General features: G+C 35.3%; 1 protein-coding gene across 1 annotated transcript in view; it reads left to right on the forward strand.

Moving 5' to 3' along the window:
• The first annotated feature begins 378 nt into the window (after positions 1-378).
• The window catches only part of LOC140159676 (sodium-dependent phosphate transporter 2-like), a 34,917-nt gene continuing 11,252 nt past the window's right edge, over positions 379-24,043 (forward strand). Inside the window, exons 1-7 of the mRNA XM_072183171.1 lie at positions 379-682; positions 1,694-1,834; positions 2,300-2,385; positions 2,525-2,621; positions 3,485-3,598; positions 5,682-5,774; positions 6,003-6,116. Coding sequence (XP_072039272.1) covers positions 379-682; positions 1,694-1,834; positions 2,300-2,385; positions 2,525-2,621; positions 3,485-3,598; positions 5,682-5,774; positions 6,003-6,116 — 949 coding nt within the window. The remainder of the gene's footprint in view (positions 683-1,693; positions 1,835-2,299; positions 2,386-2,524; positions 2,622-3,484; positions 3,599-5,681; positions 5,775-6,002; positions 6,117-24,043) is intronic.

Here is a 24,043-nt window from a genome sequence, read left to right on the forward strand (position 1 = left end):
ACCCATGACTCGCACCCATACAGAAAGACAGTAACACACGTTGTCTCAAACAACTTGATTTTTGTTTCAATTGGTAGGGACGGGCTGCTCCAAAGGCGTTTTCATAAAGCTGCCCAGGCTAGTGCTTTTCTTATTTTAGGTTTCCAACACTGGAACCCATCTTGTTACCCAAGTACTTGAAGTCTGTGACATGGTTGATGGTACTATCATAGACTTCAAGTGCTGGTTGGGCGTTATTGTACATGTAGATAAAGAATTATTTCTAATCGTTCTTCCCTCACTTGTTTCTTTTTCAGCTAGCACCTCAGCCAGCCATCGTATTCCGTGTACAAGCAAGAATATTTTACACTCTTCATCTAACCGTGTCTAATATCAATCATGGAGATTTTAGAAGGAATGGGCACTGATGTATTATGGATTGTAATTGTTGGTTTTCTCATTGCATTTGTTCTCGCTATTGCATTGGGTGCGAACGATGTGGCGAACTCTTTTGGAACTTCTGTAGGAGCTAAAGTATTGACTCTAGGGCAAGCTTGCATAATTGCAGCAACATTTGAAACACTTGGTGCTTTAATTGTGGGGTCGAGGGTTTCCGAGACCATAAGGAAAGGAATTTTTGATCCAGTTACATACACAGGGAATGAGGAATTGCTAATGGTTGGCAGCCTTTGCGCTTTAATCGGTAGACTTTAAATAATGTAGAATTACTTTGGTTTTTTTTTTTTATGACAACACTGATTTCGATTATAGTAGTTTAAATAGAGGTACACTGGGATTCTGTGAAGCGGTTATTATTATATATCGTCACTGGGCGGGAAAAACCTCATATATACTTTTGGCCCTTCATCATGGATAAAGCCTTGTAGGTGTAGACTTTATATTGAAGAGGTTGCTTCATCCATGTTCAAGGGCCAACAGTACATGCAGGAAACACCTCATGTTTACTTTTGGCCCTTGAAAATGGATAAAGCCTTTTAGGTGTAGATTTTATATTGGTTTGCTTCATCCATGTTCAAGGGCTAAAAGTACATATGAGGTTTTTCCCACCCAGTTACGATATAATTTTCTTCTTTTTTGTTTTGGAAACTGGGTTTGAATTTCCCTGTTAGTCTAAGCAAACAATGAAATATCCATTGCTTATAGCCTCATCCCTGGAGATGGTGAAATGTTATAGGCATCTTAAGAAAGCTATAATTTTTTCATATACTCTATGAAAACGTAGGGCTAAAAGATGTTTAGATTGGATGTTATGAACCTTTAGCTCTTACATCCATGGTTGAAACGGATACCGGCGTAAAACTTTGTATTACAGATGGGGAGTGGGATCATGGTCATTTATTCAAGGTGAAAACTTCATATAATTGAAAAATCTGCCCATCTCTCTTTAATTATTTTGCTTGGTGAATTTTACGGACACACTTGCGTTCCTCATCAGGCATGTAGTATTCGACTCGCTTACGTTTTCTGTTGGCTTCTTAGTAGCTACGTTGAAGCAAGCTAATTGTTCTACTAAGAATGCTTGTGACTAATCCAAAACAAATGCCCCATGATGAACACGGGTGTGTCCAGAAACGATAACCAACAAGGTTGTTTATTATTTGGTGTCTATATTTTCCTAAGACTTTGCGAACACATTTATATGAGAAATTGAACTTTTCATAATCACATAAGTTCTTTTGCTTCGTTTTTGTAGCATCATGTATTTGGTTATTTATCGCTACATGGCTCAAGTTACCCGTCTCAGCGTCACATTCGATAGTAGGAGCTACATTAGGTTATCATCTTGTTGTGTTCTTTGATGAAGGGGTCGACTGGAGGGTAATAGTTAAAATAGGTGAGTTAGAGAGATCGTGAGAATGCTTCAGTAAATTTTGTAAGGTTTAAAACCACTATATTCAGCATGTAAATATACTGTAAAAACTCGATAGGTAGCATATGTGGTTACTATCGAGCGCTTTTTAAAACATGAAATTGGTACAATTATTGTACATTGTACCACAGATCCTGTGATTGTACAAAGTCCGGCACTTTACCAATGTGTATCGAAGATTTGCTCAAAACCCTTTACACTTTTGTGGATGGGGCTCTTCATGTTTGCATGTTTTAAAGCGTTCGATAGTAAGCACATATGCTAACTATCGAGTTTTTACGGTACACCATATGTAGCATATGTTTGTAGACTGGTTTGTTTATGTATAATCCGCTTACTTGCTTGTTGCTTATTTTTTTCGTCTAAATATGTTTATTTTTCTTCTGGTCTGATTTGTGCACTAAACGTAATTATCTATTTTCCATACAGCTATATCTTGGGTTGTTTCGCCAGCGTTTTCTGGAATAATCTCTGGAATAATCTTCTTAATTATCAAATATAGTATTCTTGTGCAGGTAAGCTGACAATCTGATAGATTATCAAACAAAACGTCGCTGTTTTGTTTTACGTATAATTGTGTAAATTTGGCTTTTTTTTTATTTGTTCAGTTTTGTTTTGTACTGGATTTTTTTTGTATTGTGTTTCTTTTTACAGAAAGATCCTCTGACTCCTGGATTAATCTCCCAGCCTATTTGGTTCTTTATAGTTATTCTGATAAACTTGTTTGCAATAGTATTCGGATCTCCTTATAGTACGTATTGCTTTCATTCATTCCATTTCACCTCAAAAAAGTATTTGATTATAAAACGCTTATTACGAGCAGTTTTAACAAAAAGAAAAAAGAACGATTAGCCTTGGTCCAGTCGGATTCTGCGCCTTCGTCACTAACCAAACTGTATATCCAGAGGCGTAGTAAGCCGGTGGACAGGGTGGACGACGTCTAAGGGGCCCGATGGTTCAGGGCCCCGAGCAAGATCAAAACTGAAGTTGGTTAGGGCTGATAAATGAGATGAGAAAAAGGGGCCCACACTGCTCCTTGTACATGGGCTCCAAGGCGCTTGCTACGCCCTGTGTGTGTCTGTCTCGAAGTAGCAAACTCTCGTTGGATAACGGTTTTGCAATGTGACGAAATGTTCAATTGGCCAAGGTAAGTACACGAGGGTGGAAATGATACTAAAAATAGCCAGGCGATCTGTTTAATTCCAATCTCGAACAAAAGACATGTAAGCTTCTTAGCTTCATGTAACGTTTTGATGAACTAGAGCAAATGTGTAAAAATAAATAAATAATATCTCATTCCAAATCTTAGAATGTATTCAACGCATGAACACGCTGGGGCACCACGCCCATATATGGCAAACCAAATGGAATTGGGGTAACGTTGGGGCCAATCAGAAAAGACGTACTTATAGATTGTCGCCAGACGGTTTGCTTAATAACAAAGAAGCACAAGCCGGCTGGAGCAAGACTAAGAAACGGAAGGACCAGGCTTAGGTTCATAATTATTTCATTTCATTGACTATATAGATTATGGATGCAAAGTTGATTCAATAATGGCATCGCTTTTGACTTAATCAACTAAACATTTTTATTTTTGGGAATGTTTTCTTTCAGTTCCAGTGTCCATTCGATGGTGGGTGTCTCTGATTGCCGGATTGGGTACAGGTTTACTCGTTGCTGCAATTATATTTTGGTTTATCGTTCCAAGAACGAGGCGAAAGATCTTAGGTAAGTTAAAAGGTAAAGGAGACGATCCTGTATAAACAGTGATCGGAGTGGCCATCTCTCTTTCATTAGCGATTGGGCCAGATTCCTTCATAAGGTAATGTTGCTATAGGCTATATACTTACCTCGGCCATACTACATCCTCAAAGGTAATGTTGTCTCAATATGATAGATGGCCCTACAATTACGTAGAATACCTTTGGACACTTTGGTGGTGAACCATTATGTATGTTATTAGTTGGTAGTACAGCGTGTCCCAAAAGTAACTTAACATTGTGAATTTGCTATATCTCAAGTATTTCCTACTTCATACCAAAATGGAGAACATATTTACATAGATTGATCTTTTAGAATTATTCTGATAACAAAAACAGCATTATTGATGACCCCCTTGACCTTACTGTGTGACTGTACATATGTGTGTCCCAAACCCACAAAAGCAAGCTCATATGTTATTTGTTCAAGCACATGAATGATGTGCTTCCCTGAGCAATAGAGTTGGTTCACTCACTGCACACGCTACATTTAGGTATGAGCATTCATGAATTACATGGACTAGCGTAAGCGTGACTGCTGTTTTAAATTATAATTAGGATATATTGACAATATTAAACTTTACTTCAAAACAGTTTAAGTGAAGATGAATTTACTATAGATCAACGGATTCAGATCATATGGTTCTTTGCCGAGACAAAGTCGGACAAACTCACTCAAGCATGTAATGTAAATTATGCACCCAGCCGAAATAAAATCCAGCAACTAGTGCAGAAATTCCTATCAACTGGATCTGTTCATGATCTACCTCGGGCAGGACGTGGAAGAACATAAAGATCGGCTACAACTAACGATGTCACACGAAGAGCGATGGCGAAAAGCCCAAGACGATCAGTACGTCGACTTTCAATGGAGATCAACGTACCGCGTACAACTGTTCATCGAATCCTCAGAAAAGACCTTAAAGCAGTTTCCATATAAAATCCAGATAAAACAGAAAATGAAGATTACGCATTGAAAACAAACAAACACAGCAAAATTAAACAAAGCAGATTTTAAACGATATCGTGTTATCACGTCTCAAATGACAAGACTTATTTTGCGTTTATAAAAGTGGGTTTTACGGTACGGTAGATATCCGTTAATTTTGTGCCAAAGGGTCATAACCACATAGGCATGTTTGGCATCATAACATTTCTAAAAGAATTATCTACATAATATCCAATTTTTGTAACAACACTATTAACTCAACGCAAGTTATGGCAAATTCACAATGTTAAGTTACTTTTGGGACACCCGGTACCTCCTTGAGAAGCTAAGGGTTATAATCTCTTTTCAAGATATGCAAATAATCTTAATTGCTCCTTCGCACAGAGTATGCCCTTTTTATCCTCACTCGTCCAATAATATTCATATCGAACTGTATTTAATTCATCAAAGGGTAAGATACTGGGTTATCGAATCCAGCAAGTTCTAGGTTGTAATAAGGCCTGGGTGCTCAATCTCGCCGATTAACTCTTCGGCGTTCCCGGAACCTAAGCCGCAGACCCACGCCGATGCACATATGCTGAGAAATAAAATACTGTTGCGATATGCACAACAAAATGTGTGTCTGCTCGATGAAAAACCATGTTCAGTCACCCGTTCATCGGCTTGATCGGCCCAACTCCTGCATTTCTAGCAACCGGCTTATAACACTTGACAAAAATAGCCTTACAAGGTCAACATTTTCAATTGATCGTCGGCTTTTCATCCCCCCTATATACACTTTAAGTATAAATCATCAGATTTATAAAATTTACTTCGAGGACTGTTAAATGATTTGCCATAAAATGTGTATCACATTGCGAATTTCAAAAAATCAAAATTATTTGATATCAGAAGGACATTCTTCGTATTCAGAATGCAATTCGATATGTCCGATGTGCTCTAATGTTCCACAATAAATACTGTCCAAACGTTCATACCCCAGCCCTTAACATAATTAGATATTTACCTATTTGACAATAGGTGCTGTAATTTTTGAGAACCCAATCAAATGCACTCATTTATCCCATAACCTATCGAATATACTTTTTCACCTTCTGTACAGATGCCAGAGAACAACTCAATACAGAAGCTGTAGTTCAAACTGGCCTAGATCCAGTTGAAACGGCTAGTCATGAAATCGGCATGACAAAAGCAGGTAAGTCTGACGTCAGGTCAAAGGTGCTGCGTGATTGGTTGCTGACCAGCGCAGTACGGCATTTTCGGCCTGGTTGACAGGACGTCATACGTAAACTAGTCATTTTAATTTTGGCACGAACTTTACTTAAAATTTAGCGATATAGTATGGATCTCAATCATGCTCATCCTCCACGTTATATTCTTTAACCTCAATAACGCTTGAATACGTGTTACTTTATTATTGCAGAAACGAAAGATCCTAATGAAGTTCATCTTGCAATGACTAAGATGGATGAAGAAACGATTACTAAAATTGCAGATGATCCCAACGGTGTCATTGTTCCAAATGGAAACACTGCAGGTATGTACTAAAAACGGTTACATGTCGATAGTCCAAAAGCTCATTAGTTCGAAAATCCAATAACTTTAATCACAAAACCCTAATCTAAACTTACACATAACCTTAACCCTAACCCAAAATCTGTAATCCTAACAATAACCGGCTTACCCTACCCCTATCTCTAACATAACATTTCCTAACGCTACATGTAACACTATTCTTAACCCTAACTCTAAATGCTATAAACAATACAATATTTGAAGACCTGAGTGCAAGAAGACCGTAAGTCCACTTGGCCCCTCAACATGTATACACCAAAGTTGCGCATAGTTTCGTATAGTTTGGTTATGTTTTATACATGTTCAGGGCCCAAAACAAATCTTTCAAAACCTTTCATGATGATGTTTTCACCCTGGAACATTATAAAATCCTAAGAAACTATTCGTAACTTTAGTGTTGAGGGGCCATGTGGACTTACGGTCTTCTTGCGCTCAGGTATTCATTTGGGCTAATGACCCTTTGGCCTAATGTTTTAAAATACAGTTAAATTATTGATTATCTCTATCACGTGTACCCGATCAAGTGTACGTTTTCTGCAATCAAAATACATGACACTGACTGAAGACAGAGTGGATGAAGTGTCCGTTGTATCTGCGTAAACTAAAACGCTGAACATTACTTGCCATATTTTGAACTGAACTGGTGGTTTTATCTTAATTTGTCAAAATTATTTTAGCAAAGATAATGATCTCTTCAGATAAGTATCATCAAGTTTAAGTATTATTACACATGGGGTTATTCACAATTTGTAATATGTTATAAAAATCAACATTTTGAAAGTATTATAAAATCTAAAACACTAAAATAAAATCTTTCAAAATGAGTTTTCACCCGAAAATGTCATTCCGAAATCTTCAAAATGAAAGTTTGTGCAGCAAAATTTCTTAAAGGTGGACTACATTGTCTACATTGTCTACATTTGGGTGTAACACATAGTAGCCCAGCAAACACAAAAACATTTTAAGAACATTTTAAATAAGTTATATTTTGGCTTTTGGTTTAGGTAAAAACGTTTTAATAACATTAAAATGTCGGGTCAGGTCATGATAACGTTTTAAAACGTTTTGTATGAAAAACACACTACAACAATATTTTTAAATGTTTTCAAAAAATGTTATTGTAAACTATTTTTGCAAACATTTTTGACAAATATTGTGGCCACACTTAAATATCATTATGTTAAAATATTTGAACCCAGCAAACACAGAAATGTTCTTAAAATGTTTTTTTAAAACCTTTTAATAACATTTAAATGTCGGGTTATATAAAGGTCATGAAAACGTTTTTAAAACGTTATTGAAAATATTTTGGGCAAACATTTTTCGCAAAATATTTTTTCAACCCCAAAGTAACATTCTGTTTAGAATGTTTTGTATCAAGTTTTCAAGAATGTTTTTGGAATGTTATTAAAACGTTTTTATACCCTTTATATAACCCGACATTTAAACGTTTTCTGTAAAACATTTTTGTTTGCTGAGCAGTAGATAATCAAAAAATGTTTTTTAAGGTTATGAAAACGTTTGTAAGAGCCCAATACGTAACAAAATCCCAGTACGTATCAATTTGATACGTATTGGGCTCAACCTCTTCTACCTAGAACAAAAAGTGGAAAAAAATAATTCATCCCGCCCAATACGTAACAAAACTAAAATTTGATTAAAATTACTTTATTCATACTCCCTCCCTCTGTAGTGGTTTTTGTTACGTATTGGGCTCTATACATTTTTTTGTTACGTATTGGGCTCCGGTTGTTTTTCAAGCAAATTATGGATATTATGTGCATGTGTTTTTATAGAAGTACTTTATATTGACCCAGTAACTCATTTTGAGTCTTTCTAGAACAAAATATTTGACAGTGTTTTATCTCTAGACTTGGAATTTATTTGTTACGTATTGGCCTCTGGTTATTTTAAAAGGACATTATCATGATTAAATGCATGTTTTTGTTATAGAATTACTTTATATTGACTCAGTAAATCCTTTTGAGTCATTTTGAGTCTTTCTAGAAAAAAAAGTTTGACAGTGTTTTTTCTCTAGACTTAGAACTTTTTTGTTACGTATTGGGCTCTGGTTATTTTTAAAGCAAATTATGGGTTTTAGGTGCATGTTTTTGTTATAGAATTACTTTATATTGACTCAGTAAATCCTTTTGAGTCATTTTGATTCTTTCTAGAAAAAAATTTTTGACAGTGTTTTTTCTCTAGACTTAAGAATTTTTTTGTTACGTATTGGGCTCTGGTTATTTTTAAAGCAAATTATGGGTTTTAGGTGCATGTTTTTGTTATAGAATTACTTTATATTGACTCAGTAAATCCTTTTGAGTCATTTTGATTCTTTCTAGAAAAAACATTTTGACAGTGTTTTTTTCTCTAGACTTAGAATGTTTTTGTTACGTATTGGGCTCTGGTTATTTTTAAAGCAAATTATGGGTTTCAGGTGCATGTTTTTGTTATAGAATTACTTTATATTGACTCAGTAAATCCTCTTGAGTCATTTTGAGTCTTTCTAGAAAAAAACATTTGACAGTGTTTTTTCTCTAGACTTAGAATTTTTTGTTACGTATTGGGCTCTGGTTATTTTTAAAGCAAATTATGGGTTTTAGGTGCATGTTTTTGTTATAGAATTACTTTATATTGATTCAGTAAATCCTTTTGAGTCATTTTGAGTCTTTCTAGAAAATTATTTTTTACAGTGTTTTTTCTCTAGACTTAGAATTTTTTTGTTACGTATTGGTCTCTGGTTAATGTGGTGATTAGTTGCATTTTTTGTTTGCTATAAACTTACTTTATATTGACCCGGTAACTCATTTTGAGTCATTTTGAATAATTCTAGAACAAAGCTGATTATGGTTATTAGGTGCATGTTTTTGTTATAGAATTACTTTATATTGACTCAGTAACTCATTTTGAGTCATTTTGAGTCTTCTAGAAAAAAAAAATTTGACAGTGTTTTTTCTTTAGACATAGAATTTTTCTTGTTACGTATTGGGCTCTGGTTATTTTAAAGCAAATTATGGTTATTAGTGCGTGTTTTTGTTATAGAATTACTTTATATTGACCCAGTAACTCATTTTGAGTCATTTGTGACTCTTTCTAGAGTCATTTTGAGTATTTTTAGAACAAAATATTTGTCAGTGTTTTTCGGCTGGATTTTTTTTTTTGTTACGTATTGGGCTCTATACATTTTTTATATGTTTTGGAGGTTACACTGTCGGTAAAGCTCTTTTATCCGGATTTTTTCGCATATATGGACATGAGCTGACCTCCAGTTAAGATTTATCGAAGAAAGAAAAAAATTCGAGTGGGTCTAATTTTTTGTTACGTATTGGGCTCTTTACATTTTGTATGTGTTTTGGAGGTTACACTGTCGGAAAAGCTCTTTTATCCGGATTTTTTTTCGCATATATGGAAATGACTTGACCTCCATTTAATATTTATCGAAGAAAGAAAAAAAATTTCGAGTGGGTCTAATTTTTTGTTACGTATTGGGCTCTATACATTCTTTATGCGTTACACGGTCGGTAAAGCTCTTTTATCCGGATTTTTCGCATATATGGACATGACCGGACCTCCAGTTAATATTTATCGAACAAAGAAAAAAATTCGAGTAGGTCTAATTTTTTTTTGTTACGTATTGGGCTCTTTACATTTTTTATGTGTTTTGGAGGTTACACTGTCGGAAAAGCTCTTTTATCCGGATTTTTTCGCATATATGGACATGACCTGACCTCCAGTTAATATTTATCGAACATAGAAAAAAATTCGAGTGGGTCTAATTTTTTGTTACGTATTGGGCTCTTTACATTTTGTATGTGTTTTGGAGGTTACACTGTCGGAAAAGCTCTTTTATCCGGATTTTTTCGCATATATGGAGATGACTTGACCTCCGGTTAATATTTATCGAAGAAAGAAAACAATTCGAGTGGGTCTAATTTTTTGTTACGTATTGGGCTCTATACATTTTTTATGTGTTTTGGAGGTTACACTGTCGGTAAAGCTCTTTTATCCGGATTTTTTCGCATATATGGACATGAGCTGACCTCCAGTTAATATTTATCGAAGAAAGAAAAAAATTCGAGTGGGTCTAATTTTTTGTTACGTATTGGGCTCTTTACATTTTTTTATGCGTTTTGGAGGTTACCCTGTCGGAAAAGCTCTTTTATCCGGATTTTTTCGCATATATGGACATGACCTGACCTCCATTTAATATTTATCGAAGAAAGAAAAAAATTCGAGTGGGTCTAATTTTTTGTTACGTATTGGGCTCTATACATTCTTTATGCGTTACACGGTCGGTAAAGCTCTTTTATCCGGATTTTTCGCATATATGGACATGACCTGACCTCCAGTTAATATTTATCGAACAAAGAAAAAAAATTTGAGTGGGTCTAATTTTTTGTTACGTATTGGGCTCTTTACATTTTTTATGTGTTTTGGAGGTTACACTGTCGGAAAAGCTCTTTTATCCGGATTTGTTCGCATATATGGACATGAGCTGACCTCCTGTTAATATTTATCGAAGAAAGAAAACAATTCGAGTGGGTCTAATTTTTTGTTACGTATTGGGCTCTATACATTCTTTATGCGTTACACGGTCGGTAAAGCTCTTTTATCCGGATTTTTCGCATATATGGACATGACCTGACCTCCAGTTAATATTTATCGAACAAAGAAAAAAATTCGAGTGGGTCTAATTTTTTGTTACGTATTGGGCTCTTTACATTTTTTATGTGTTTTGGAGGTTACACTGTCGGAAAAGCTCTTTTATCCGGATTTTTTCGCATATATGGAAATGACTTGACCTCCGGTTAATATTTATCGAAGAAAGAAAACAATTCGAGTGGGTCTAATTTTTTGTTACGTATTGGGCTCTATACATTTTTTATGTGTTTTGGAGGTTACACTGTCGGTAAAGCTCTTTTATCCGGATTTTTTCGCATATATGGACATGAGCTGACCTCCTGTTAATATTTATCGAAGAAAGAAAACAATTCGAGTGTGTCTAATTTTTTGTTACGTATTGGGCTCTTTACATTTTTTATGCGTTTTGGAGGTTACACTGTCGGAAAAGCTCTTTTATCCGGAATTTTTCGCATATATGGACATGACCTGACCTCCAGTTAATATTTATCGAAGAAAGAAAAAAATTCGAGTGGGTCTAATTTTTTTGTTACGTATTGGGCTCTATACATTCTTTATGCGTTACACGGTCGGTAAAGCTCTTTTATCCGGATTTTTCGCATATATGGACATGACCTGACCTCCAGTTAATATTTATCGAAGAAAGAAAAAAATTCGAGTGGGTCTAATTTTTTGTTACGTATTGGGCTCTATACATTTTTATGCGTTTTGGAGGTTACACTGTCGGAAAAGCTCTTTTATCCGGATTTTTTTCGCATATATGGACATGACTTGACCTCCAGTTAATATTTATCGAAGAAAGAAAAAAATTCGAGTGGGTCTAATTTTTTGTTACGTATTGGGCTCTATACATTTTTTTATGCGTTTTGGAGGTTACACTGTCGGAAAAGCTCTTTTATCCGGATTTTTTCGCATATATGGACATGACCTGACCTCCAGTTAATATTTATCGAAGAAAGAAAAAAAAATTCGAGTGGGTCTAATTTTTTGTTACGTATTGGGCTCTTTACATTTTTTATTCGTTTTGGAGGTTACACTGTTGGAAAAACTCTTTTATCGGGATTTTTTCGCATAATTATATGGACATGACATGTCCTCCAGTTAATATTTATCGAAGAAAGAAAAAAATTCGAGTGGGTCTAATTTTTTTGTAACGTATTAGGCTCTATACATTTTGTATGCGTTTTGGAGGTTACACTGTCGGAAAAGCTCTTTTATCCGGATTTTTTCGCATATATGGACATGACCTCACCTCCGGTTAATATTTATCAAAGAAAGAAAAAAAATTCAAGGGGGTCTAATTGTTTTGTTACGTTATACGTTTTGACTCCGACACTCTCAGAAAAGTTCTTCAATCCGGATTTTTTTGCATAAATGGAGTTGACCTATCGAAGAAAGAAAAAAGTGGAGAGGGTCTAGTTGTTACGTTATGCGTTTTGGCTCCGACACTGTCGAAAAAGTTCTTTTTTTCCGTGACATTTATCGAAGAAAGAAAAAAAAATCGAGTTAGGATTTATTTTAAAATTTGTACAGATATAGAAACTAAATGTTTTTTTTTTTAATTTAAATTTTTTTGAAAGACTAGTCTTAATTGATAATCTAACAAATATCCAGTAGTAAAAATTGACAATGTCCCTAATGGATGAACCAGTATTTAATACTTGTTTGGATTTTTAAAATCTGAAGTTTAAAAAAATCGACTGGACCGACCGGCCCATTCTCCCATTTTGAACATAGAATAGCTTGTTATTTAGAGGGCGAATTAAATGCGTACGGGATGAGAGTGTGCTGGGATGAAAGTGTGCGGGCCGCGTGGAAATATACGTGGTGAAAGTGTGCAGGGTGAAGTGTCCAGTATTATCCCATACTTACAATTTATTATGAATCGGATATTCATATTGGTATCGGTACCTTGCGAAAAAGTTATATTCGATCGTCGATAATAATTATCTAGCTCTGTTCAGTAAGCCAATGGGCGAATATCGTAATTATACGAAAAATATGTCCAATATACGATATTTGTTAATGTCACTGATATAATATGATATCAAGCTATTTAAACGTGTGTGCAAATCCTATTGGGAAATTATGAAAAAGTTATAAATTATTATCCTGGTGGGCCAGAAAAGGTGTTATTTTAATGCTTACATTCTTAAGAGGGTTGACCGTGTGTTGTATTCTTTCTTTTTTAATTTTTTGAAATTGTTTTATTACTATTATTTTCCTCTCAAAACTTGTCCCTTCTCTAGATCGTGGCCCCATTTACCCCCATTTTTTATTTTACTGAGAAATGTGCTCAATTTTACTGGGAGAATTTGCTTTAAAATGAGTATATATGGCCGTTGCCATGGAAACTGCCTTCACTTTGAATGCTCCTAATAGCTTAAACTTAAAGCTTGTATATCAATAATATAAAGTTTAATACAAACTTTTGTAGGCCTAATGCAAGAAACTGCTCAAAATTATAAAAGAGGCTCCATCACTAAAACACGCATTTGTGCCTACTTTTAATTTCAAGAGTTCATAGGTCAAAAACCAGAGGTCTCAGAAAAATGTTTGTATTGACTTTTGATCCAAAAGAGCTGCAAAAAACCCCAAAAAATCAAATGTCTTGAATGAACACAAAAAATTTGAAGTTACTACCCCCCATGCATATCCGATGACCCCTTTTTATTGCTTTAACCTAAAATTTCAAAAATAATTAGTCAATTTTTTTCAAGTTCAATATTTTCAAGTTTTATCAATATCGCCAAAAATGACTAAATTGGTCTATATTTTTGTTAGCTCATTCCAAAAAAGACAATACTTTGGTGAAACCGACACCAAATGATAAACATTTTCACTCCCCACAAACACTTTTGTGGGTCAACCCAGGTGGTGGCCGCATTGCATTCTCTAAATTCAGTAAATTTTCATCGTCAACCGTGTAATTGAATGGGATTATTTTGAAATTTTAAAACGCTTGAAATATCACAAACAAATAGGCCTATGTTGATAAATAATATAAATACAAGCTAAAACCGTTGGGGTTCGATAATGAACCCCACAAAACTAACTGAGTATATTGGAAAATGCCATACGGCCGGGCGGTTTCACAAGTTGCCGGCTCGATCATGTCATCCGCCGCCTGGGTCAACCAGGAATCAAATTTAGAAGAAGAGAATCCATTTTTCTGGAATCCGCCCCCCCCCCCTCTGGCCTCCTGTTATGCACCTGGTGCGCCTAACTTTATAGGCCATATGCCTTTAACCATTATTAAGTTTCTAAATCACAGCAGAATGTCAATTTTCCGGGGAGGGCTTTCCCACTGAGGCTCTGGACCCCGACAGAGGCCTAGCATTGAGCCCCCTGGACCCCCTGTCGATGTCTTTGGGCACGCCCATGATATTCTTGCAGCAATTTCATGTTCAAAGGGAAGCAAGAAACGTCATTCCCTCCATAATAATTTCCAACTTGTTTTTATACTTTTGTAGGCCTACATCGCGGCATCACATGATCAGGTGTACAGTGACTTGTTAACTCTAAAAAGTAAATCTATGATTTTAGTGCTGTAACATTCTGACTTGATAATGTGAGAACCAGTACAAGTGTCAACCGAAAGCATTCGATAATAAAAATTCCCTTTAAAAGGGAAGGCCAGCCTCAATGCAGAAGAGGTCTTGTAAATAGTTTGGGTCACCGTGAAAGGCATTTTTAGGATCACGCTTACATCCATGTTACATGACAGTTCACCAAACCATCAATGGTGAGAACATGCACACTGAAACAGCAAAAACATTAACTCCTATAACTCCTGTCAACTCTTTAATTCATTACTCCAAATTGTTCTGTATTTTTGTCTTTACTGCTTTTTACCCATGCTTATTATTAAAATCAAGAAATACACTGCAGTTGTTAGTTAATCCGCTATGTTAACTCAACTTACATGCACATTTTATTTTAAAATAATTTTATATTATTTCGCAATGTATAGTTTACTATAGTTTACTATAAAGTAGATAGTGGCAAGCACATGATAAAGGACTGATCATTCACTACAATCTTCACTTTTAAACTGTATTTTTTGAATGTGTTGATTGTTAGTCCGAAACTCCTGCAAAGCTATATGGACATGGCATCTTACCTATAGTCTGCATTGTGTGTTTTCTCAGTCTTCAATCATTTTGTTGAATGTAATTTAATGAATCAAATAAAAAAGATAGAAATTGGCCTCACTTTAGTTGTGTCATTTTACAGTATTTATAATTTATAAAGTAAGACAATAATTTATTTATTTTCTATAAGTGCATGTCAAAATATGGGATATATTGTTCAATATTTTAGCTAGCCCCTAAAAACTTTATTTTCAATCGGATTTTTTCCCGTTGAAAAGACAAAACTGATGTTAAAGATAGCAATAATATCATCAATAACATTTTGAGTCAATTTTATCCATAAAACGATACAGGATAGGATAGATAATTACTTTGACTTCAATGTGGTCCATATAATGAAGATTTTGATTCTACAACATTATTAGATCTGTTATCAACATATCAATTATGCACTCACAGGCAACCAAACATCATGCTGTGCTCAGTAGTCCACTGATATGACCTCGTGATCATTCCCCGGCTTTGACCATGTCATTTTTTTTTGATATGCTGATTGCTGAACAAGTTTATGTTTATATGTGTAGGCCTAACCTATGATAACTTTTAAAGTCATAATTAATTCAAACATAACTTTGGCAATACTCAATCGTTTTCGTTCGTTGAAACGGCAAAACATACTTTCTTTACCTTGCAAAACGAATTAGCAGACATCAAAAACATTTCCACCACGAGAAGTAAAAAAAAAATTCATACCAATAGAAGAAGGCTATAATCTTACCTAATCTTTAGTGTACACAAACCCCATCTCAGAAATAGGTACCAGCCCGATGGGCTGGCGAAAACAAATCAAAAACAAGAAATGTCTTTAAAAAAGACAATGCCTCCAAGATACCAGTGGGCACCTTTTGTTATTAGTTAAGGAGACACTTATAATGCTAGCTTTAAGGTAACGCTTTTGGATATAGATTTTTGTCTGATTGAAATATGTGACGTGTCATGTCAAAAGGAGACACTTTTGGGCAGGATCATAAATGGAGATATAGCCAAAAATCTGCCCGGGTGATTTTTTTCACAATTTGGGTTTGTTGCGAATTTGTGACGTTATTAGGCCTACTGTTTAAAATATTGTCTGATAGTTTCAGACCGGAATATAACTGGCATCTTGTATTTTTTGAGACAATTTTCAAGGTAATTCCTACTCTCAACATTGTCAATATTATTTTTAAAGGCCGATATCTCAATTTCCAATTTTATAACACCATAACTTACGAACTCAATATCTTCGCTTAGGAATGTCCAATTTCATTGGAGAAAACGGCGTTGTGGAGCAAAATATCTCTTTATTTAAGATATGTAAAAGCCTCAAAATTGATAACCTGCCCAAAAGTGTCTCCTTTTGACATGACACGTCACATATATGTGAGTCCATTCTCTCCTGATTACAAGACTGAACATTTTATTTTAATCGGATTTTTGGTTTATACCAAAATATATGGCCTGTCAAAATGGCGCGAAACCAAGAAGTTGGCAACAAATTTCTTTTATTTTTGTTATGCAATGTTGTCAGGTAGGCCTTATTTTCTAATTATATATGCAAGAATTGTACAAAGTAAAATGTTCAGATCGGCTACAAAATAAGATATAAAACCCATGGATGCCATTTTCCATGCAAATTTCCATTTGCATAATTAATTAGGGCCCTAATCAACTTTTCTAATAAGTGGCCCTAATTAATTATGCAAATTGAAATTTGCCAAAACGCAACCGTAATTTTGTAGTAGGCCTACAGTGTGTGTTCTACCCATGTACCATGCCTCAGTAGGCCTACTATAGCTCTTTTAATTGTATCTGAAATCTTTACTTTGCATAATTCATGCATGTAATTAGAAAATCATCTGGCAACTGGACTTGTCAAAAATATAGAAAATAAAAAGAAAGCCTGCCAATTTTTTGTTTTGGTTTCGCGCCATTTTGACAGGCCATATCTCAAGAACCGAATGTAATCTACAGGGCATAAGCTTTAACATATTATTTAAATAGAAAGAAAATCTAAATTTGTACATTAGCCAATAGGGCCACGGTCACCTAAAGCCATCTTGCAATTTTGCAGATAATTCTGATGTATGAAATAAGACCTTCAAACTTTCAGATATGAAGAGTTCCAGATGCAGGCAGCCGTTTCTGGGTTTTTTTAATATATGCCCAAGTTGTATCAAGAGTCATTTCTCGTGGATTTTTTGACTGAAAATTACGATTGTAACGTTTCAGAGTAACAAATTTTCGTATCAGATATTTTTATTCTTGTTTATTATATTTTGTATTCAGGACTAAAATAATATTAATATTATTATATTTAGGGGGGGGGGGGGGTCTTTTTATAGGCCATTACTTTTTTGTATGTGTAATTGAATAAAAAATCAAAAACATTATTGTTTTTTTTTTTTTTCCTTCATTTGTGCTTTGTCTTGCATCGAAAGGGCCAATATCAACACCTTGTTTGTAAGAAGTATTGTGTGGGGAAAGATGATTCTTGCATTTGATTTTTATTTTTATCTTAACAAACAAAAAGCAAATTTCTCAGTCAAAGTCTTGAAACGGTCATGGCCTGGGTATGCATGCAAAAATATTGAAACAGTACTCAGTAGAATGTAAAAAACTGATACATGACCAACCACGCATGGGAATTGGGGAAGCAAATACTTTAAAACGAATTATTCCGAATTATATCAACGCAATAAAATTGCAATACTTTAGTACATGTATTTGAACAGCAATGAAGCCGGCCATAGGCGCGGCTAGGCGTATCATACCATACATTGCAGTTCAAATGCATCATGATCATGATTGTGGCCTAGTCGAGCCTAGCATGCATACCAGTCGGTCAGCTGACTCGCCGCGGCACAAAAATACCCCCCAATTTTGCACAAAACAATCCATGATGTCAAATTATCACATCCAAAGTGTCGCCATGAACGTCAGCTTCAACTTCTCCAGCCAAAGTTTTTGCATTGATAATCAGGTTTCATGTAATCATGAAATTAAACCTTGTTTGATGTGTATTCCCATTGCCACAGCATAACGGTTTTCCAACTTGTCTTCTACGATAAAGCTGCTGCTGATGAGCGCCGAGGCTAAAACCTATAATTAAAGACCGAATTAAAAAAAGACTAGTTTGCGTCTGACGTCATGACAAAGGCGCGCCGTGATTGGTTGCTGACCTGATCAAAATCATGGTATTATACCCCCTTAAGCAGAATCCATATTACCTTCCCTGAGTCCTCGACCATACCCGTCCTGAGGACCAGGTCGATTCGCACCCAAAACAATTCGGTCCCACGCCAATTCGGCCACAAACCATTTTGAGCACATGCGATTTCTGTTCCAAACAAAATCGGTCATTTACCAATAAACTGTATATGGTTTTTTAGTATAAACGTTACGTTCATCATTAAACAGAGAAAATTAAAAGATATATCATGAAAGAGGACGCCCCAAAAGGACAAAAACATGCCGGAAACTATAGGAAGGAATGAATATATGCTAGTATGGTGCCCAGTCATTCCTTTTTGATTGTGGTGACGTAATTTTGCGGGCTGCCGCTAGAAGGGGGTGGGGTGGTATGGGGTGAGACACCCCTCCTCCAATTCTTAATGTTGTCGGTAAAAGTGACGGTTGTCGGCAAAATATATAGGATTGTCGGCAGATTACAAAAGCCAATGTGCGGAAGTTGTTGTTATACAATATTGTTATTGTAAAAGTAGTTAATAATGAAAAAAAAAAAAATATTGAGGAAAAATTTTGATTATCAACCCCCCCCCCCCACACACACACACCCCCCCCACACACACACACCCACACCTTTTAGATTCTTGAGCGCCCTGGCGAAAAAATAAATTTGGGATCTACAATTCACAATTGTATTAGACAGACCAAAATATTTCCGTCGGCAAAATATGCCGTATCCCCCCCCCCCCCCCATGCGATTGGTCTAACGACGCCCCTGCTTACTTTGCTAGATGGCTATGTGAAGTTATTGCTATCTATTCACGATAGCTGCTGGCTATGAAGTCATTGTTATCTACTGAAGTTAGGTAATGTATATGTGATGTCATTATTATCTACTGAAGATAGCTGATGGCTATGATAAGTCATTAATATCTACTGAATGTAGCTGATGACTATTAAAGTCATTGCTATCTACTGAAGATAGCTGATGACTATGTGAAGTCATTGCTATCTACTGATGTTAGCTGATGGCTATCTGAAATCATTGCTATCTACTGAATATAGCTGATGACTAAGTTAAGTCTTTGATATCTACTGATGTTAGCTGATGGCTCTGTGGAGTCATTGCTATCTACTTAGAAAAGCTGACGGCTATGTAAACTCATTGATATATCTACTTAAGACACTGATGGCTATGGGAAGTCAGTGCTATGAAATGAAGATAGTTGACTGCTCTGTGAAATCATTACTATCTACCATGTCTACTGAAGATAACCGATATGGCAATGTGAAGTCAGTGCTATCAAATAAATATCTGCAAAATCATTACTATCTAACTAGTGAAGATAGCTGTTGGCTATATAAAGTCAGTGCTATCTGCTGAAGATAGCCAGTGCTATCTACTGAAGATAGCCGATTGCCCTGAGAAGTCATTTCAAACTACTAAAAATAGCTGCTTGTTCTGCGAAGTCTTTGCTATCTACAGAGGTTACCTGATGGCTGTGTCAATTCATTTCATTACAGAAGATAGCTGATAGCTCTGTGAAGTCATTGCTATATCTGGTGAAGATAGCTGATTACTGTGTGAAGCTATCTACTAAAGATAGCTGATGGCTATGTGATGTCATTGCTATCTACTGAGGTTAGCTGATGGCTATGTGAAGTTATTGCTAATTATTCAAGATATGGCTCTATGAAGTCATTGTTATTTGCAGTTATTATTATCTACTGAAGATAGTTGATGTCTAATATGGAGTAATTGCCAGCTACTAAAGAAAGCCGATGGCTATTATGAAGTCATTGCTATCTACTAAAGATAGCTGGTTGCTCTGTGAGGTCATTGTTATCTACTGAGGTTAGCTGATGGCTATGTGAATTCATTAATATCTACTAAAGATAGCTGCTTCAGCTGGCTTCGCCGCTAAAAATATCAGAATAAAACCATTTTTTTACATTAACACCTACAAATGGAATAATTTTTGTCTATGATTAATATTAATGGGATATCAAATGAAGTCGAACCATGAAACCAAAAAATCCTATAAACCCCATTTTTTGACATGCAAACCTCCAAACGCATAACATAACAAAATCGGTGAACTTGTACTCCTAGGGCCTAGGGGAAAGTTAGCCCATATTTGCAAGACTATCCTTGCCTTCAAGGTAAAACAAACATACTCATGTTACCCTCGGGCCATGGGCTGGCCTGGTGTCAGATCTTACCCAGGAAAGATGACATTCCAATATGCGCCTTTAAAAGAAATAGTCGGTACTTCCTGTTTCTTCAATAAATAAATATTAATTAGAGATCAAATCAAGTAACTCCTTGCGAAAAAAATCCGGATAAAAGAACTTTTCCGACAGGGTAACCTCCAAAACGCATAACGTCACAAAAAATTAGACCCCCACTCGATTTTTTTTCTTTCTTCTATAAATAATAACTGGAGGTCATAGTCCCTCAGCTAGCATCGATTTAATCACCCCTCGGGTTCCAAAATTCTGACAGAGTCTATCTTATTCAGAATTTTCCACAGAATTCAAAAATCAATTTCTTACTCGCCAAAGCGCTGGCCATGGGGGTGAAAATTTCACTTTTTACCAAAAACCTCCATTTTAATAGGAAAATCCTCAAAATCAGTATTTTGATTATTTCATCAGTATTTGGTAAGCTTTTGATGTCTTTTTGGTGTCAAATTAAAGCTACGCAACTGTTCCTGACAATCAATTTGTAATCTTTTCATATAAGGTAATATTAATGTTGAAAAAAGACAAAATTTGCAAAAATCATGATTTTTAATCATTTTTAATACTTTTTGGCTTTTCAAATGTTTTGAAATCTCTAATGTGACTTAAAATACAATTCTGTATGTTTAGCCTAAGAGACAATATTCTTCTGATTACAAAAATGTCTTTTTTTCAAAAAAATAGTGAATTTAAAGGTAAGAAATGCATTTTTAACCAAAAACCTCCATTTTAAAGTAAAATTCTAAAAATCAGTATTTTAACCATTTGCTCAGTATTTGGTGAGCTATTGATGTCTTTTTGGTGTCAAATTAAAGCTACGCAACATTTCTTGACAATTATTTGTAATATTTTTCACATAAAGTCATTTAATGTTGAAAAAAGACCAAATTTGGGCAAAAATCATGTTTTTTAGAATTTTTATTAATTTTTGTTTTTTCAAATGTTTTCAAATATTTATGTCACTTAAAGCACAATTCTGTATAATAAGCCTAAAAGACAATATTGTTCTGATTACAAAAATGTCTTTTTTTCCCCAAAAAATAGTGAATTTAAAGGTAAGAAATGCATTTTTTACCAAAAACCTCCATTTTAAAGTAAAAATTCTAAAAATCAGTATTTTGACCATTTGCTCAGTATTTGGTGAGCTATTGATGTCTTTTTGGTGTCAAATTAAAGCTACGCAACATTTCGTGACAATTGTTTGTAATCTTCTTCACATAAAGTCATTTAATGTTGAAAAAAGACAAAATTTGGGCAAAAATCATGTTTTTTATAATTTTTATTAATTTTTGGTTTTTCAAATGTTTTGAAATATTTATGTTACTTAAAACACAATTCTGTATGATAAGCCTAAAAGACAATATTCTGCTGATTACAAAAATATGTCTTTTTTCATGAATATAGTAAATATAAATGTGCGAATTGGATTTTTTACCAAAAACCCCATTAAAAAATTCTAAAATCGGTATTGTGACCATTTTATCAATATTTGGTGAGCTATTGATGTGTTTTTGATGTCAAGTTAAAGCCATGTAACTGCTCATGACAATCAAATGTAATCTCTTTCACACGAAGTACTTCTTATGTTCAAAAATACCAAACTTGGGCAAAATCATGAATAATAACTTTTGTTTCTTTTTTAAATCACATTAAATGTTTCAAAAACATTAAAATGTTTTTGAAACATTAAATGTGATTTGAAACATAATTTTGTATGTTTACCGTAAGAGGCATTATTCTTTTGATTGCAAACATATCTTTTTTCATGAAAATAGTGAATGCAAAGTTGAGAAATGCATTGTTTTAAATCAAACACCCTCATTTAAAAGAAAAATGCCCAATATTGTTATTTTGACCATTTTTAGGCTATTAAGTAAGCTATTGATGTCTCTTGGTGTCACATGAAAGCCATATAGTTGTTCCTGGCAATACATTTGTAATATTTTGGATTATGAAGTACTTAATCTAACTACCAAGTTAAAAGTCCATTATACTTTAGAATAATTTGACAAGGGCAAAATAAAAATCAGGGAGTTTACTGCAGAAACCAATTGCGAAGTTCACCAACACCAACCCCATAGGTCAACATTGATGGTGGCCATGATGGGTTATCATTTTAAGTATGGATCTACGTTTAGCTTTGGTCATTCAGTTATTATGCCTGAGATGAAACCATAAGGGGGTTCTACTAGTTCAGGACCATATGACGTGCCAGTGGGACCCTGGTACAACATCGTGACAGATAGTAAGTGTCACTTATCTGCCTTCAAATCTCTTCATATGCCATCTACACTCTCTACCAGCAAGGGAAGATCCGCCAAATGAGCTGCGCTAATACGTGCAGGGATTGACAGAACACTGGTGCATCAGATGTCATGAATTGGGTGCTGGTCTACAGCTCAGTCACAAAATAGATGCAAGGAGAAGTCTAAACACATTCACAGGACCACCCCCCCCCCAGTGTAAAAACTAGTCATCACGACTGTAGTATGCTCCAAGGAATAGGAGTACTAGACCAAGTAAAAACCACAATATCAATCTCATTCTTGAATCAGTGATTTCAATGCCAGAATAAGAATCTTGGACAACCATCTTTCTAATCATCTGGTCATTCGACGCAACCACTTCCATAGAAACACCGACAATGGTGACCGACTGGTCAACGTGTGCCAGGAATACAACCTTAGACCTGCCCATATGAGATTTCTCCAGCCCAGAAACTGTCTTTGGACTTGGTGTCATCCAGCTGGATGGATGCACATGGGACCACATTCTATTTTACAGCAAGTTATAGTGTGAGTACTTTTTTCTGCGACAGTTGTTCCTACAATACAGTAGAATTGGATTCCGACCAATGTGTCATCAGTATCCTATACTTCTTACCAGTCTGCGAACTAGCAAAAGGAAGCCTGCCAAAAGACCCAAGTTCAACTGAATGAAGCTGCAAGAATCTGCTCTGAGGCTTCAAGTTGGAGCTGCCAAACTAATTCTAAGCCCTGGATTTGGATGACACATCATCAACAATCTCTGGCAGGTATGATATCTTTGAAAACGCAATCCGACAAGTGGCAGAGAGAATAGTTGTCAAGCATTCATTTAAGCTGGGTTTCAGACAAGACAATCAAACTGAAATAGAAAGGGATGAGGACAAGAAGAATGAAGAACTTGAACACCTTCCTGAATGAATCCTACAAAGTGGATGAACTTGATGCAATCATCAAACAGATGAAACTGGTAATTTATACACAGCCACCTGTAAAATCAACCAGGCTTTTCATTTCTTGCCGGTATTCACTTTCATGGGTATAAATTCAAATTTGGTGGAGAATCATCATGTGGTTTTAAACTGGTTACGGTATTTGAATGTTCCAAACTGTTCCCAGGGGGGGGGGGAGGGGCACTCATGTATAAAAGTTGTAAGCATCCGCATAAATTGACTTTAAAAAATGACCCTAGGCTAGGATATTGAAAATGTGTCAAACTAACCCTAAACGAGGATTTTACTCAAATAAAAACACCCTAAGCGAGGAATTAGTTTGAAATTTGCCCCTAAACAAGGATATACATTAGTATAAAACCCTAAGCGAGGGATTGGTTTGAAATGTCAAATGTGCCACACTAAAGCAGGATAGACATTGCGTGTGTCGGTATGAGTGTCATTCATCGGCAGGCTTAAAATTAAAAT

The sequence above is a fragment of the Amphiura filiformis genome, chromosome 8 (genome assembly GCF_039555335.1).
Source record: "Amphiura filiformis chromosome 8, Afil_fr2py, whole genome shotgun sequence".
NCBI lineage: Eukaryota > Metazoa > Echinodermata > Ophiuroidea > Amphilepidida > Amphiuridae > Amphiura > Amphiura filiformis.